General features: G+C 34.5%; 1 protein-coding gene across 1 annotated transcript; it reads left to right on the top strand.

The window, feature by feature from the left end:
• Positions 1–17,215: 17,215 nt before the first annotated feature.
• LOC111408604 lies at positions 17,216–19,481 on the top strand. The gene is made up of 6 exons (XM_023038347.1): positions 17,216–17,435; positions 17,490–17,899; positions 17,984–18,415; positions 18,482–18,576; positions 18,870–19,109; positions 19,199–19,481. The coding sequence occupies exons 1-6, from the start codon at positions 17,216–17,218 to the stop codon at positions 19,479–19,481; spliced, it is 1,680 nt and encodes a 559-aa protein (XP_022894115.1).

Genomic DNA, 19,481 nt, shown 5'->3' on the forward strand with positions numbered 1-19,481 from the left:
CTACGCCATGTTATGATTACAATGAAGGTCTTAATTTTTGTTCATTTTTGTGTTTATATCTCAAACTCCTTTTTCATTGTATTTAATCTTAACTTTATATTATTAGCACATCTTGTTCTCGTTGATGGTCAAAAAATATGTTAGGAGAAAGTAAATTTACTCTCTGTACTTTTAAATAAGCAAGATCAATAACAAATACAATAGTCTGACAAAATACTTTCCTCACATTAACATGATATTTGGACAAAAAACGTTTTTGGAGATAAAGTGTTTTAATTAATTGAAATTAAACATAAAAACACATCAAAAAAGGTTGAAGATATAATTGTAAAAATAAGAAAAATTTGAGGACCTTCATTGCAATTACAATTCGATGCAGTTAAAAAGTTGTGGTATGAATATAATTATCATTTTACTTATATCTATAGGTTTTCTTCTTTTTTTTTTTATTAAATAAAGAAATTGTTGTAAAGTCAGAAAATCTTGTATATCTACAAAAGTAAGATCCAATGCAAATATGCAATACAAATGACACTGCTTCAAGTCAAAGTTAAATAATATAAATATTCAAGTCTATCAAACTTAGCCTCTATTTGGTCCTCGTTATTTCAAATTATACCTTTTGAAATAGTAACGTGTGGTTAAAAAAAAAATTCGATTTACGGGTAATATTATTTTATAGAAGATTGTATGATTGAAAATAAGAAAGAGAAAAATATATTTTTGGGATAATGAGAGCCAAATGGGGACTTACTTGAATAAAACCACATACTGTGGATTTACTTTGAGCGAATATACAATATCTTGTTCATTTACCCATAACTAGAAGATTAATATCACGGTGGTTCGACAAAATCTTCATACATTGACTTTTTCGGAAGTCACCTTGTTGATATCCTCCTACAACAAGGTAGGTCACTTGGTGGGGTTTCTTTGAGACAAAGAAACAATAATAAGGCTTTATATATATACACACACACACACATATACATACATACTTCAACAGGCTCTTTACATTTAATACTACCAAAAATATTTATTATTTGTCCTGTGTTTTATTTTAACGAGCTTCCATCCAAATTATTATGTTGTTTTTCTCCATTAAAAATTGCAATATGTAATATCTCGAATATACATACAATATATTATGAGGCATAAATGCAAGTTTCGAGATTTTAGGGTAACTTAATATTTTTACCATTTTCTAAGGACCTAGTGTTAATATTCTTAATAATTGGATATATATGAGTTTTACATGAATTTGAATTTTAATATTATTTTGGATATATATTGAATTATTATTTAATTATCTGATATAAAAGTATTTAGATAAAACTTTAAATTTGCATAAATCCACACTGGAATCTTATCCTCATCTAGTTAGAATTTTCTTAAATTTGAATTTCATGATAAATTTGTTTGTTGAAAGGTCAATTTAAATTTGAATTAAGAGTCCTATTAGAATTTTAATTAAGTAACAATCATTATCTAATGACATCTATAATTATCCTCTTGTCGCACTTTAATTCAGACAAATTAAAGAAGGGAGAGAGAAAAGAAAAAGAAAAGGAGAGAGAGAGAAAGAAAGAACTAGAAAGGAAAGTGAGAGAGAAAAGAAAGGAAAAGAAAAGAAAAAGTTTTTTGGTGCGATTCACTCGTAAGAATTTTCACTCTTAAATAGTTTAAGTATATGAGAAATTTAACGAACAAGGTATGGATTTCTCTAAATGCTAAATGATTTTGTGTTTTCATTTTTTAATGTTATAAGATAAGTATTTTATGTGCTATTACGTTATCAAAGTTAAAGAAAAATATTATGGATAATACCATGGGGTATTATTATGTAGATTTACACAAAAACTAGCCATGGGACTACATACCATAAGTGGAGGTTGAGAATGAGTATGACTTAAAGTGAAAATGAGACGATCATGTTTCTATCCCATTAGAAAATTATGTTATGTACGTATTTTACTCTTTTTTCATATATATATCAAATTGTGAAAAATACTAATATGAAATATGTAATGAGTGTATCTATATGCGCATTCCATATTAAAAATATTTTAAGATACTTGATTGATCGAGGTTGGAGAACGAGACTGCTGACGATATTGATGCCACTAGATCAAGAATTTTATTTCCTTTCAATATTTATTATTTAGTTTAAAATTATTTAGCAATCAGACATTTATTTTCAAAATCAATGGATTTATATTTCATTAGTGGATTGTATTTATTTGACATATTACAAGGTAACAATAAAACTTATTTTATTCTGCAAAGTTCTTCAATTTTTTTGTATTACAATGTGTCAATCAACTTTTATAATAACTAAAGGAATTATTTGAATAACCTACAGAACATAGGTTTCGGGCATTATAGTATGGTATCAGAACTCAGGCAATTTTTCCTGCATACGTTGTGAAATTAAAATTTTATATTTCTTTATATGTTAAAATTTTATATAAGTTTTGATCCACACAACATTTGAATCAGCATTATCAACTTCTAACCACGATCTAAGGTATGAAATTACTTTAGTTTTAAAATTAACAAGTGATTGCTTGACCTTGATATATTCTCTTTGTAAAAAGTTAAATTGTCGTATTTTATAGAAACTTCATGACTGTGCTATTTGATTTTACGGAAAAAAATTCATTTTTTGAGTTTTCTTTATTTGCATATTTGTAGGATTGAAAGACTTAGAAAAAAAGACCTAAATTATCTAAGGCAAGTTAGGGATGTAGGTGATGCACTAGTAACCCGTTCATCACATGAAAACCTTTTCAGTGGAACATTATTCAAATCAATAAGACGAAAAGTAATAATGAAACCCACTATTTTATTTTATTTTTTTTATGTAAAGCCCATTTAGCAAAATTTTATTGGAAACAATAAGAATATATTGAACAAAAACAACACTATTTATACTCAAGTATTCTTGTTGTCAACTATATCAGGTTAGTTGAATTAACTTGAATGACCTATAATATACAATCCCTATATTTAAGGTTTAGTTAACAATTAATTTAGCACGAGAATTACTAACTGCTATGCTAGGAATGTCGTAGCAAGAACCACCTCAACAGCTTCGAGATAGCCCTGGATTGTCTTTGATTATATAACAGTTTTACAAGATGCACCCACTCGTGTTTGAAGGTGGCATTGATCCACTGGCTGCTGAAGAATGGCGCTTCGCCATTTTGAGCATATCTTCAGGTTTATGGAATGTACTGACGCACTAAAAATTCTTTTTATAGTATTTACGATGGAGAAAGGAGCAAGTCATTGTTAGAAGATGACTTCTGGATCCCGTACCAAGGAGTAGCAGCGCAACTTTACATGGGCACGATTCAAACAGACAGTGCTTCAGAAGTACTTAGGGTTGGATATGGTCCGATTCAATTCAGTTCTCAAGAGAATTGAATTGAATCGAATCTGAATTTTCTATATTTAGTAAGTGGAACCGTTCGGATTTGGTTATATTAATACCACACACATATACACCCTCTCTCTCTCTCTCTCTCTCTCTCTCTCTCTCTCTCTCTCTCTCTCTCTCTCTCACACACACACACACACACACAAACACTTGCACACACACTTTTTAAACAATCATTTAAAATCTTTTTTTTTTAAATTCTCGATCATTGTCCACCGTGAACAATGACACGCACTATTCACGTTTAATTTTTTGTTTAACTTTAAAGTCTAAATAAGCCTACATAAAATTTATTGGTCTCTACTACCAAATGTAACAACCCAAATTTTAATATTTAAATCATTATTAAAAGTTTCATTTCATAATTAAATAAACATATCAAAAATCACAACATGAAAATTTTGGTTCCACCAATATTAAATAAAACATATAGAAAAACATAACCAAATAAAACATGTTCCAAAATCTAAATAACAAAATCCACGTACTAATAAAACTAAAATAAATGCTGAAAATAAAATTCATAGTTATGTTACACCGGATTTTATTTATTAAGTCCAATGAATCCAAACACAATGACCGCACCTTATCGCCTGCAAACCAATACTTGTTCTAACCTCTGAAATACTTAATATGACATAAAAATAATGGTGCAATCTCGAATAAAAATATTTGATCACGCATCAAAAATATCATACTATGATCATAAATTTAGGGACCGATAATAACTCAATACATATCACATCTACGGTACTGAATGACCATATCATATATATCATATCATATTTTTACCTTTCACAAGTATAATAATTCGATAACACGTAAAAACAATTTAAACGGGATAAAAACAAATGCACCTCGTAATCCTAACTCATTAAATCAAATAACTTTTTTGCAAGATAAAATCCAAAATCACGTTTCAAACTTTATTTTCTGCCTCTGCTTCTATGCTGTGCATGTGTATATATATTTATGTTGAATTAAGCTTGGCGTACAGATTTTACCTTACAGGTTCCCTACAGGTAATTTAAAAATGATCAACTTGATGGCCCACTTGTTGGTAATAAAAAAATGAGAAAAATCATAATGGAGGGAAAGTAAATGCATCCCACGTGAATACACTTTCATTCCCCCCAAAATAGCAAACAATTGGTCTTGTGGTTCCCTTTTCCTTCCAACCTTGTAATCCGGCAGAAACGACTGTAGCCACTACCGTCCGACCAGCAGAAATAAGTTCCACCTCCGGCAGATTTCGACTTCATCTGAACGAGCGACAAAGGTCCATCATTGCACCCATTTTCTCCACCTCAAACGAGCTACGTGAGCAATTTCTGTAAATCCACAAATTGGGGATGGGTGCCGGAATATCTTCTCCACCTCGAACTCTCTCTCACATCCCTCATGAGCTAAACTTCCAGCAGCGGTTCGAAATGCCCAAAACCTTCCTGCCATTTGCCCGTTTTCCACACAAGCCGTGAGTGACTTCTTGTCTTTGTGTTTGTCATTTGCCCATTTTCATATGAGAATATTATTGATATTGTCATTAAGTATTAGCAATGTGAATAAATTTTGTGATAAATTTGTTGTAACTTGGCAGCAATGTTAATAAACTTTGTGATAAATTTATTGTAACTTGGCAGCAAGGTGAATAATTTTTGTGATGAATTTGATGTAATATAAATCTATGATGAATTTGTTGTAATATAAATTTGTGATGACTTGGCAGCAATGTGCATAATTTTTGTGATGAATTTGTTGTAATATAAATCTGTTATTACTTGACAGCAATGTGTAGTGGGTGAATATGTATATAGAAACTGAATTTATTCAAATGTGTTTATTTACTATATTTGATTTATGTGACATAACGTTACAAGTTATATTATTGCTGACAGTAAATTATGAAAGACGTGGTCGATAATTCTTTGGCAGAATCTGAAAATGAGAATGTTGTTGAAAATACGAATTTAGTGAAAAAAGAAGGTTTAGCAGATGGGGACTCGATTGTGCCGGAGATGGGTATGCAGTTCAACGATGAAAAAGCAATGTTTGAATTCTACAAAAGATATGCATACGATGTAGGTTTTCCCATTCGGAAGAGAAATTCAAAAAAAGGAGAAGATGGACTTTTAAGATATGTGACCTTTACATGTAGTCGTGAAGGTCGAAGGAGTACAAATGTTGTTGGTTCGTTGAAGCCTCAACCAACGACGTAGACGGATTGTAAAGCTAGGATCTCTGCTTCTTCAGATGTTAATGGAACTTGGAGAATCAATACAGTCAATCTTGAGCACAATCATACATGCAGCCCTTCAAAGTCCAGGTTTTATCGTTGCAATCGAAAATTGCCTGCACATGTGAAAAGGAAACTTGAAGTGAATGACATGGCAGGAATATCGTTGCATAAAAGTTTCAACTCTGCAGTCGTTGAAGCTGGTGGATATGAGAATTTGCCTTGTGTGGAAAAGGACTGTCGAAATTATATTGAGCAAGTAAGAAGGTTGCGACTTGGAGAAGGTGATACAGCCGCAATACAATCTTACTTTTCCAAAATGCAAGCACAATGTCCCGAATTTTATTTCAGTATCGATTTAGATGATGAGTCACAATTGAAGAATGTATTTTGGGCTGATAATAAATGCAGGCAGGCGTGTAGGAGTTCGGTGATGTTGTCACCTTCGACACCACTTATTTGACTAATAAGTACGACATGCCTTTCGCTCCTTTTGTTGAAGTTAACCATCACGGTCAATCTAGATTGCTCGGTTGTGGTCTATTGTCGAACGAGGACACAGATACATTTGTCTGGGTATTTAAAACATGGCTTGAGTGTATGCATGGTCAAGCACCCCATGGAATCATTACAAACCAAGACAGGGCCATGCAAAATGCAATTCAAATTGTCTTTCCGAACACAAAGCATAGATGGTGTTTATGGCACATTTTGAAGAAATTGTCGGAGAAGTTCGGGTACCATGTTGACAAGAGAAACATATTTTCGACTATACATCGATTGGTGTATGATTCGCAGACTGGTACAGAATTTAAAGAAGGTTGGGGATTGATGATTGATGAGTATGAGTTGCATGATAATGACTGGTTGGCTGGACTGTATAACAACAGAGCTCGTTGGGTTCCTTGCTTCTTAAAAACAACATTCTGGGCTGCTATGTCTACGACTCAGCGAAGTGAAAGTATGAATGCCTTCTTCGATGGGTATGTGCATTCGAAGACCTCGCTTAAGCAGTTCGTTGAACAATATAAACAAGCACTAAGAAATAAGGTTGAGAAGGAGTACCAAGCTGACTTCAAGTCATACTCGCAAATGGTACCATGTGCGACAAATTATGAAATGGAAAAATAATTTCAGTTGGTGTACACAATGTCGAAGTTTCGGGAAGTACAGGATGAGTTCACAGGGGAGGTATATTGTGATCTCCTCGCTGCCTCGGAGGGAAGTTTGGGGACCACGTACGAAATTTTAGAGGATGTGCTGATCGAACACATACGGAAGAAAAAAAAGTGGTTCGTCTCTTTTCGGAGGGATAGTAGTGAAATTATTTGTAGTTGCCACTCGTTCGAGTTCCGAGGGATAATGTGCAGGCATGCAATCGCAGTCTTGATCTGTAACAATGTGACATCAATGCCAGAAAGGTATATACTACGAAGGTGGAGAAAAGATGTTAGTCGAGCGCACACAAGAGTAGCAGTGAACTATGCTGACTTAGTTACTACTCATGCACAGTTGAGATATGACGGTATGTGTCATGCTTTTTCGCAATTGGCGGACCTCACTGCAGATGACGAAGGGCGATCACGTGCAATAATGGACTGGATAAAATACCAATATAAAGAGCTTACGATGACCAAGTCGAGCAATGGAAGTAATGTTATTTCGCAGCCTGCTGTTCACTTACCCTCCGAGAACATTGATTCTCATAAATCTGCATGCAAGACTGTGAGGGATCCTATATTGGTCAAGAGAAAGGGTGCACCGAAGAAACTTCGAACGAAAGGCCCGTTGGAGTCGAGGTCAAAGAAAAAAAAAGGTATATTTGTTTGTTGGCATCGCAATAGAAATGGACCACATTTTTGAATTCTCATTTAACTTTGATATAAATGCAGGGAAATTCGACTTCAAGCAAGGGAACACATCGACGGACATACCTACTAACATCCTGGAGGTTGCACCCGAAGTTCAAGTATCTCAACTAAACTATTCCCTATCGACCACGTTCTCCTATTCACAAATGTTGATGGTTAGTATTTTCAATTCTCTATTGCAAAGGATGTTTACGTTTTATTTACATTATTGCTGCATATAGGGTGATGCCGAAAATCATTTATTTACCCAACAATGCCTATCTTCGAATGTTATGCCACCATCGTCACGTGATATTATATTTCATTCACAAGGTAAATAAATGTTCAAATTTCTTAATAATTCATTCTTGTATAATTTCATTACAAGTTTTAATGTTCGTTGCATACGGCAGGTCATGGAATGCCCTACTACTATCCACATTTACCAGAACAAGGTGGCAGCGGCTTGTGAAAAGGTTAAGCGTCCACCATTGACTTCGCATATAGAAATGGGAGAATTTAACATGAATGACTTAGTTGTTACTTTTGTAGGGAGGGAAACATCATATGTAGTGGCCGAAGGGATCTCAACTAAGTTGTTAGAAGGATTGACGGACCATTTTCATAGGATAATAATGGCTGGACCGTAGGCCATGTTTTTGTTTTTTGTAAAGCATTTTGCTTGGCGGGCACTTTTTATTTGGTGGCAAAGATTCAGGAATAGACTTTGGTATCTATTCTATTAGGCATTGATGAGAGTAACTATGTGATAGTCAAGTCCGCTGGAATACTAGTGGAATAACTTTTATATTATTTTGACATCTGCTGCTTGGTGAGTTCTGTGGGCTTGTTATTATTGGGCATGGGCATTTAAAGCTGCGAAAGCAGTGTGTAAACAAAAGATGTTTTAATGTTGCGTTAATCTATCTTGGAGTTGAATTTGAAAAAAATTCTATATTATGTGATTTATATGTGAATTATATTTTTTGGTTGTCTCAATAAACATAGCAAAGGAAGGCTCGACTTACTTTCTCCCATGGTGCAAAACAACTGTATGCTTATTCCTAAGATGGTTGTTGTTGCTACCTCAAAGTTGAATATGAAGTTCTTGGGAGTATGTTGGAGGTTTTCAAAACCACATTACATAGAAGGCTACAGTAATAAAATTGATAGACTGACGAGCCACATTTTTCTTCAACCTCTGATGAATGAGCCACTAAATAAATTGAAGAAAATTCTACCATCAATTTGAACCATAAAAATTAATTAACAGAAACAAAAGCTATTCCTAACTATCATGGTTAACCATCATTATTTTCCTTGTGGTATCAAAATGAGTGGGACGGTCCATTTACTGTTCGAATTCACAACAAAATATATACAAATTAAAGGACAAAAACACTGAATTATCTGGGCTACAGCACTCAACATACAAGTAGGCATTTTTATTTATCTGGGCTACAGCTACAATTGCTAACCAAACTACAGCAACGTAACAAAATTACAACTTGCAGAGCGGTTGACATAGAAGTAGACTGGGGTCACATACTTCACAAGTCGCAAAACACTTAACATAATTGTGACCTATTATCACGAAGCTAATATAAAGTTCCCTCTTAGTATTCTTACGTCAACAAACATAACTCAACTTGACCCATTCGAACAACGACGCCAATTAAGCCAGCCTCTTCCCTTTTGCATTCCCAGATGCACCACATTTTTCTTTACGGATAGTCACGTTCACAGCAATATGGAGCTCTTCGTCATCATTTAACCGCACTTGAGATTGGAACGTGCGGGTCATATCTTCAATTGCTTCCATTACCATTGGGGTAGTCGAGGTAGCACTAACGCTACTACATTCACCTCGTGCTTGACCTTCTTCGTACCATATCCAAAATCCACATTTCTGACTGCAACACTTGAATAATCTGCCTTTGTTACAAGTTTCTTTCTCCACCTCAAAGCACTTTTGATATCCATGCTCACACAACGGACAGTGCACTTTGATAGGGCATTGGACAAATAAGTGTGCCTTGCTTCTACAACTATGGCACACACCTGAATTCTTCCCTAGCATTCTACTATGCAAATCAACCTGCCATCACCAATCAATTGGCAATATGAATTACATTACATAAATAATGTATAAATTACAAAAGACACACCGCCGCGACATAACAATAGGCCCAACCTCTTTGAACATTATAAACAACTACATGCAGGGAATATTGGATTTTTTACTTCACATTTGCTCTTCCTATTTGAAGACAATTAATTTACATTCCATAACAGGACTCCGATAAGTCTAGATTTTCAAGAACGTTATCCATCAGACGAGGCACAGCACGGTTACATTAACAATAACGACAGAGCACTGGGTATAATGCATTCACATTTCTCCCTTCCTATTTTTGTTTGCTATTTGTCTTTCATGCCAATCAATTAGCACTTTTTCAGAAGAACCATATAAATGACAACAGGAAGATGAAATTAAACTACTACCTGAATGAGAGTAGATGGTCGTCATCGAACTTGTTCAACAACAGAGAGAGTTCAGGGGATCGTCAACTTGTTCGATGCCTTTCAAAGACTGGGAAAGTGCTTGGGGATTATAGGACAGAAACGATTCTAAAGCCTGCAGCCTGTGAAGAAGAACACAGTGATGGTGGCAAATTCGGCTACATCGAGGTCATTCAACGCCGGCTTCTAAGATGCATTCTTCTGGGAGAAGACAACCTCATGACCAAAAAACGTTGATGGGCTGCCGGAGATGGAGGCGAATCAGCCGACGCTCACTTGTGGATGTGAAGTGAAGAGGCGAGACAATCGAGCTTGGTCAGGTGCGGTATCGACCGCGCTTGGTGTATAGGGTTTGAAATTGGGGATTATAGGAGAGAGTGTGAAAGAAAATGCTGAATTATTGACTGATTTTTGCTCATTTTCTCGTTCTTTTTTCTGGGAGAATTTACTCACTTTCCACGCAAGCCTGTAAAACGCCTGTAGGATCGACCCTGTACACCAAGCGCGTTCGATGTATGTTTGTGTCCCCTCCACCATCATGTTATACATATATATGTACTTAGGCAATAGTGACCTAGACCCTAGGGGGTTGGTGATAGTGGGAAACGTGTAGGATAAGGTAATAATTAAAAATTTTAAATTAAACTTTATCATGGTAGGATTCATACACGTTGAGGAAATAGAATATTTAAATTCATATTTAACTTAATTAATTACAAATTAAGGTAATATCTTTCAAATTCGATAACTTGGGCTTCGCTTATTCAAATTAACTTTTTTCTCGAGCCTAATATACATGATTTAACACGAGCTATCTAACGAGCCCAATATTGATATACTTATCATTGCTCTATCAAAATCTAATTATTTGACCAAAAAAATTGAATTTAATACATATATGATTTTAGTCCCCCCAATATTCCAAAATATAAAATGTAGCATATAGAATAATTAAATTTTATTCTGTGAATTTGTTTAGAGCTTTACATCTTCGATAACCAAAGAAAATTTCGATGACGGAATTTTATTAATAGGCGGAGGATGTAATACTCCAAACATACTCACAATATATTAAAAGGCATAAATGCAAGTTTTGAAATTTTAGACTAGTTTAACAACTTTACAATTTTCGGAACTTGTATTAATATTCCTAATAATTTGATGTGCACGAGTTTTACACAAATTTAAAATTTAATATTATTTTGTATAGCTGTTAAATTATTATTGAATTATCTTATATAAAAGTATTTAGATAAAAATTGAAATTTGCATATATCCACATTGAAATCTTATCCTCATGTAGTTAGAATTTTCTTAAATTCGAATTTCATGATAAATTTGTTTGTTGAAAGACCAGTCTAAATTTAAATTAAGAGTCCTATTAGAATCTAATTGAGTAATTATCGTTATCTAATCACATCTATAATTACCCTCCTGTTACACTTCAATTCTCGCAAATTTAGAGAGAAAAAGAACATAAGAGAGAAAAGAAAGAAGAGAGAGAGAGAGAGAAATTGTGAAAAACGGAGAAGAAGAACAAAAAGAGAAAGAAGAAAGAAAATAAAAAGTTCGAGATTTGTTCGCAAGAATTTTCAGTCCTACCTAGCTCAAGTATACAAGAAATTTAATGAATAAGGTATGAATTTCTCTAAATGCTAAGTGATTGTGTTTTCACTTTTTATTTTTTTAAGTTACGTATTTTATGTGTTATTATATGATCCAAATTAAATAATGATATTGTGGATAATACCATAAGGTATTATTTTTTAGATCTATACACAAACCAACCATAAGGCTCAATACTCTTAAGTGGATATTTGAGATTGGATATGACTTAAGCAAGAATGATATGGTCAAGTTTCTATCCTACTAGAAAATTATGTTATGTACATATTGTATTTGCATTTTATATTAAATTGTAAAAATACTAACATGAAATCTATATTGGGTATATTCATATGCTCATACCATTTAAAATATTTTCAAATACTCCATTCATCGAAGTTGGAAGTTGAGACTTCTGATAGAGTCCGTGCCACTGAATCAAGAATTTTATTTTAGTTCAATATTTAGTATTTTGATTAAAATTATTTTGCAATTAGACTTTTATTTTCAAAATTGATGGATTTATATTTCATTAGTGGATTGAATTTATTTGATATATTATGAGACAATAAAATGGTTTATTATTTTTTGAATTACAATGTGTCAATCAAATTTTATAATGGCTAAATAATTTATCTGAGCAACTTTTGGGACATAAGTTTCTGGGGGTTACAAAATTTTTTGAATGTAATATAGAGTGGAATGACTTTTTAAATTTAGAGTGTCAAACTCACTCTCTATTTTAAAAGCATCTTCAAGAAGCTCTTTAAAAATAAGATACTCTATATTTTAAAGAGTCAATTTTTAAAATTATGAGCATCTTCAAGAGACTATTTAAATGCAAGATCATCTCTATTTTAAAGAGTCACCTTTTAAAATTATGCTCTAAGAAACTCTTTAAATTAACATTTTAATTTAAATAGTGAGTTTGACTCTCCAAATTTGAGATATTTTCAATGTAGGAAAATTATATAATAATTTGAAGAGGAGCTAGTCAAAATAAATGATAGAAAAAATAATAAATATTTGTTTGGAATAGTAAAATTTAATGTTAAATATAAAGAGCACGTTGAAATATTTTAAAAAATTTACTCTTTAAATTTATAAATGCTTTCTAAATTATAGAATATACTTCTTAAAAATATAGAATCTATTGGAGATACTAGAACTCTCCAAATTTAAAAAGCTAAACTCACTTCATATAATTAAATGCATTCAAAATATTTTAATATTCAATGGAGAAAAATAATATAATAATTTGGAGGAAAGTAATGAAAACACAAGAAATGGAAAAATAATAAATAGTTTTTGGGAATAATAAAAATAACTGTTAAATATAAAAAGCTTATTGAAGTACTTAAAATTTTACTCTCTAAATTTATATATACTCTTTAAATTGCAAAATATACCCTTTAAAAATAAATGGTCTATTGAAGATGCTCTACAATGTTTAAAAAATTTCTAAGAATATAATTTTATGAGTTAACTCTTTAAAATAGAGAGTATTTTATATTTAAATAGCCTTTTTAAAAATGCTTTTACGAGGCCCAAAGGAAAAGGGTACTAGTAAGAGTTGTTGATAGCCCAAGCTAACACCCTAATGTCCATCTTAGGATTGGGTAATATTTCGCCGGACAGATCTATGCTCATTTTTATTTATTTATAAATTAATGATTTTTATACCCTTCTCAAATGGAGGCTTAATTAAAAAATAATAAATAAACAAAAAAAAAAGAACAAAAATGGAAAATAATAAAGCCACTTATCTTCTCTACCTCTGCCCTTGTTGCCCAAATGTCATTGGCCACCACCATCATTACCTCCAATCCCAAGTCAAGCTCGCATACTCGACTCTTTCACCATCTCCACATCAACAACTGATAAGTGCATTTTATGCACTTATTTAGACCATATTATTAAGTTTTTATGTCATGAAAGTGTTAATTGTTACTTAACTTGAGTAATTTTTCGTTTATTTCAGTGATGGACCAGTTCCTAAGCAATTGGAAAAGAAAAAAGGGGGAAATCCAAAGTATGAGGACTAAATTGCAACATTTCAATAGTTGATTCGGATCACAAAATGAAGATTAAAGATGTTGTGGGTTCAATTGGATGCAAATGAAAGTCAAATAGTTGAAATTGCAAGAGAAAGAGCTTGAAAGAATTAAAAATCGACTTCGGGGGCTAAAATGCAACATATAGAAGAAATTTTGCCTGGGCGACAGCCCAGTTATAAAAACAGGGCGATCGCCTCATATGTTTTTCTTATTATTGAGAAGCAAATGTTAGCCTGGGCGACAGCCCGGGTTTTGCCTGAGCGACAGCCTAGGCCAACCGCGGCGAAAATTTTCTGATTTCTTTTTCTGATTAAAACTCTTATGAAAACAAATCTTAGGAGTCTTTTAAAGCCCTAGGGACGTCCAAAAATAGAGAGGACACATTATACATTATTTTGGGAGGATCTGAAGAGGAAGAAGAAGGAAGAACAAGAAGATTCAATCCAAGATTCAGTATCTCACTTCAAGAATTCAATAGGGTGATGTCTTTTCTTGATTCTTGTTGTTATGTTCTTCTTTCCATTATGTTAGGCTAGAAAAATCTATACTAGGAGATCGATGAACCTTGTAATGTGATATTTAATTCTTTGTTCCATATTTTGACACTAAAACATATATTGATTGGTTTGAATGATTTATATGCATTTAATTGCTTCCATGATTATAGGTCCGTAATTATGTGAGTTTTGGTGGTTTGTTTCATCTATTCGAAAGAAGAGGAATGAATTCGACAAGGTATAAATCATCATAAGATTCGATAGAAGATAGAAATATACCTCTATGCTTTGCGTATATCTCTAAGTACTTACAAAACTACGTGCATTCTCATATATTTGCATCCGTCATAAAGATATAGGCTAGTGGTGTATGAGAATAGGTTCAATTCATCTCGAGAGAGAGTGTTGGATATATTTAGGAGTATTGATTCTTCAAAATGTCATCATGTTGTCAAAGTGTGGAATTAAGGTTAAATTGAGCATTGCTTGGGGATTCATGATCCTAGTGGGCTTTTATATCCATCGAGTACACCAACTTGCAATCAACACATTTACTTCACATTTTAGTTCATTCAAATTATACATATTTGCATATTTAATCCAAGTAATGTTAATTTAAGTCACTAAAATTCACGTTTGACAAATCAGTTTCGGTTAAGACCAAGTTAGGTAAAATTAAACTAATTAATCTCTGTGGGATGATATTCGGACTCAATTGATCCTCTTTATTACTTGTTAATGAACCATACACTTGCGATGATTTAAATCGAAAGAAAATATTTCGTGAACAAGTTTTTAGCGTCGTTGCTGGGGATTGAGTTTTAGTTTGACTTCATTTATTTTGGCACTAATTTGAACTTCTACTTGTATTTTTGTATTTTTTTTAGTTTCTTTTTTCGTTTATTTTGTCTTTGTTTTATTTTTGAATTCGATCTATCTCTTTAGTGTCTAAGTGCTACTCTTATTTTTTCTCTCAGATTTGCATGCTAAGATTGACCGGAAGAGAATTGATTCCGGTCGATCCTGAAATTGAGCGCACTTTTCATCGACTACAAAGAAAGAACCGAGAAGCAAAATTGCAAATGGCTAATGAACTGAACAATCCTATTATCCTAACCAATGAAGGAGAGGCAGTGAACGAAGGAAATGAGATTTTGGGCAACTTCTTGACTCCTCAAGTGATTCAAAACCAGTCCAGTATTGTGTATCCACCATTTGGACGACCCAACTTTCAATTAAAGACGAATGTGATACAACTATTCCAGAATAGGCATCAATTTTATGGCAGAGCCGAAGAAAATCCACATACACACATATCTCGATTCTTGGATGTGTGTCAACACTTTAGATATCAAGGAATCTCGGACAATGCTATTAGGCTAAGGTGTTTTTCACACACCTTGTGGGACAAGGCACTTGAATGGTTGGATTTGCTTCTTATTACAAGCATCACTACTTGGAACGACCTGGCTCACAAATTTTGCACGAAGTGCTTCTCACCAGCCAAGATAACTAAAATGAGACACGAAATATCCATTTTTAGCCATTGAAAATTCGAATCATTTGAAGAAGCCTGGAACAGATTCAAGAATATGCTCCGGAAGTGCCCTCAACATGGGTATGACAAAAGGACCCAAATTCGATTTTTTATGCGGGGTTACTTCCGTACCACAAAAGCATGATGGACTCGGCATCAGATGGCTCAATATCCACACGAACAGTTGATCGGGCACTAGAATTATTTGAGAAAATGACAACTACTTCAGTGATGTGGGCATCTGAGCTGGTAACTCAGAAGAAACCTCCGGGTGTTTATAAGGTCGATACTTATTCAACCATATCTGCGACTCATTGTTTCACAAGGTAGAAAGCATATCACAAACAACACAAAATAAGAAGATTAGATGTGAAGAATTCGGAGCTGAGCATAAAATATCAGAGTGTCCAATTTTAATGCAAGGAGTTGAGCAGGCAGGTTTTGCACAATGGAGGCAACCCCAATAGAACAATCAATATGGGGAAACATACAATAATAGTTGGAAGAAGCATCCCAATTTCTCTTGGAGCAACCAGAATTAGAATAGGCCGCAGGGTCAATTTCAACAGCAAGAGAAAAAGCCTCAATTGGAATACATGTTCGGGAAATTCATGGAGAGGACCAATCAATACATGGAGAAAATTGAAATCACTCTGCAAAACTAGAATGCTGCCATCAAAAACTTGGAAACTCAAATGGGACAGATGACCATTGCTTTTACTGGAAGAACACAGGGAAATTTGCCAAGTAACACGAAAATCAACCCAAAAGAGCATGCCAAGGCCATCACAACTCAAAGTGGAGTGTAGCTACCTGATATATATGTCAAAAAGCCTATCAAGAACAAAGAGAATACACCTTCTGTAGAAGAAGAAACTGTGGAGCAGGATGAACAACCAAACACATCTACCGCAAAGGAAAGCTTAGAAAAAGCTAGGAATAAAGCAACAGTTACAGTAAACCCATATGAACCTTCAATTCCATTTCCACAAAGGTTGAAGAAACACAAAAGGGAGCAACAGTACAAGAAATTTCTGGAAGTCTTCAAGAAGCTCCACATCAACATCCCGTTCCCCAATACATTAGTCCAGATGCCCAGCTATGCTAAATTCCCAAAGGATGTCCTATCTAATAAATGCAAGCTGGAGGAACATGAGACGGTAATATTGATAGAAGATTGCAGCGTAAGAATTCAGAAAAAGCTTCCACCAAAATTGAAAGATCCAGGGAGTTTCACAGTCCCTTATACTATTGGTGAAGTTTATTTTGATAAAGCTTTATGTGACCTTGGTGCAAGTATTAATCTTATGCCTTTATCTGTTTCTAGGAAACTCGATTTGGGTGAGGCTAAGGCAACTACTATGACGCTGTAATTGGCTGACAGGTCATTGACGCATATCAGAGGAATAATAGAGGACATGCTTATCAAGGCTGAAAATTCATCTTTCCTGCTGATTTCCTCATCTTGGACATGGAAGAAGACAAAGACATTCCGTTGATATTAGACAGACCATTCTTGGCTACGGACAGTGCTTTAATTGACGTTCAAAGGGGGCAGCTAATTTTGAGACTTGGAGAAGAACATATCTCATTTAAAGTCTTCAAGGCTATGAAACTTCCTACAGAGTCAGATAGTTGCTTCCAAATTGATGTGGTCGACAAGGTGCTTCAAGACACGTTTCGACTTCAACGTTCAAAAGATGCTTATGAGGCATGCATTGCACAGTCTTAATCAATTCACACAGATTTTGTAGAGATTGAAACATGTGCAAGCTTCTTGGAGACTAATTCGCCCTACACAAGGAAAAGGCACTTTGAGGAACTTGGAGTTGGATCCAAAAAACCACTACCATCCATTCAGCATCCACCTCTATTGGAACTAAAGCAATTGGCGCCACATCTTCGATACGCATATTTGGGGGACTCTTGTACACTCCCAGTGTTTATCTCGAACGCCGTCAGTGAAGTGGAGGAAGAAAAATTGCTTAGAGTGCTTCGGGAAAACAAGACGGCGATTGGTTGGACCATAGCAGATATCAAAGGGATCAGTCATTCACTCTGTATGCACAAGATTCTCATGGAGGATAATTTTCGATCGAATATTGAAGGTCAAAGAAGGTTGAATCCGAACATGAAAGAAGTGGTCAAGGTAGAGGTACTTAAATTACTGGATGCAGGAATTATATACCCAATCTCAAATAGTACATAGATTAGCCTAGTTCAATTTGTGTCGAAGAAGGGTAGAATCACAGTGGTGTCTAACGAGAAGAATGAGCTAATTCCCACCAAAACAGTGACAGGATGGAGGGTTTGCATCGATTATTGCAAACTCAATGCAACTATAAGGAAGGATCATTTTTCACTCCCGTTTATTGATCAGATGCTAGAGAGACTGGCGGGGCATTCACATTACTGTTTCTTTGATGAATATTCAGGGTACAATCAGATACCAGTTACACCAGATGATCAAGAAAAGATCACCTTCACTTGTCCCTATGGTACTTTTGCATACCGTAGGATACCTTTTGGTATTTGCAACGCTCCTACAACATTCCAGCGATGCATGATGGCGATATTCTCCGATATGGTGGAAAAATTCATTGAGATATTCATGGATGACTTCTCAGTTTTCGGATCGTCATTTGATGAGTGCTTGAAGCACTTGAATTTGGTATTACAGAGATGTAGGGGGACTAATCTGGTTTTGAATTGGGAGAAATGCCACTTTATGGTCTAGGAAGGGATTGTACTTGGGCATCGAGTGTCATCGAAGGGAATTAAGGTGGACAAAGTGAAGATTCAAGTTATTGAAAATCTACCGCCACCAATGGGGTTCGTAGTTTCTTGGGACATGCTGGGTTTTAGAGGAGATTCATCAAAGACTTCTCGAAAATCACTAAACCACTATGCAATATGTTGATAAAAGACATACCGTTTGAGTTTAATGAGGAGTGCCTAACAACTTTCAATACATTGAAGGCGAAACTTACAACAACACCGATAATTGTAGCACCGGATTGAGAACTGTCATTTAAGCTAATGTGTGATGCCAACGATCATGCCATAGGAGCTGTTTTGGGGCAGTGACGAAATAAGGTTTTTCACGTGATTTACTATGCAAGCAGAACCTTAAATGATGCACAAATCAACTATGCCACCATTGAGAAGGAGCTCTTGGCCGTGGTTTTTGCATTCAACAAATTCAGATCATATCTCGTGGGGTCTAAAGTTGTAGTGTACACAGATCATGCCGCACTGAAGTATTTGATGACAAAGAAGGATGCAAAGTTAAGACTGATCCACTGGGTATTACTCTTGCAAGAATTTGACATCGAAATCAAGACAAAAAAGGGAGTGATAATGTGGTGACTGATCACTTGTCTTGATTGGAGTTCGAAGAATCGAAGGAATCAGTGGACATCAACGAGATTTTTCCCGATGAGTAAATATTCAGTATTGAAGAAGCACCTTGGTATGCCGATATTGTAAACTATTTGGCCAAATCCATTCCACCACTAGATTATTCAAGTCATCAGAGGAAAAAGTTCTTCTCGGAGTTAAAATACTACTTCTGGGAAGATCGTATTCTCTACAGGCACAGGGCAAATCAGATTGTTAAGAAATGTGTACCTGAAGAAGTACCGAAGATTCTTGAGCATTGCCATTCATCCTCATATGCGGGACACTTTGGAGCTTCAAAGACTGCTGCGAAGATTCTACAGTCGGGGTTTTACTAG

This window comes from Olea europaea, chromosome 13 (genome assembly GCF_002742605.1).
Source record: "Olea europaea var. sylvestris chromosome 13, O_europaea_v1, whole genome shotgun sequence".
Lineage (NCBI taxonomy): Eukaryota > Viridiplantae > Streptophyta > Magnoliopsida > Lamiales > Oleaceae > Olea > Olea europaea.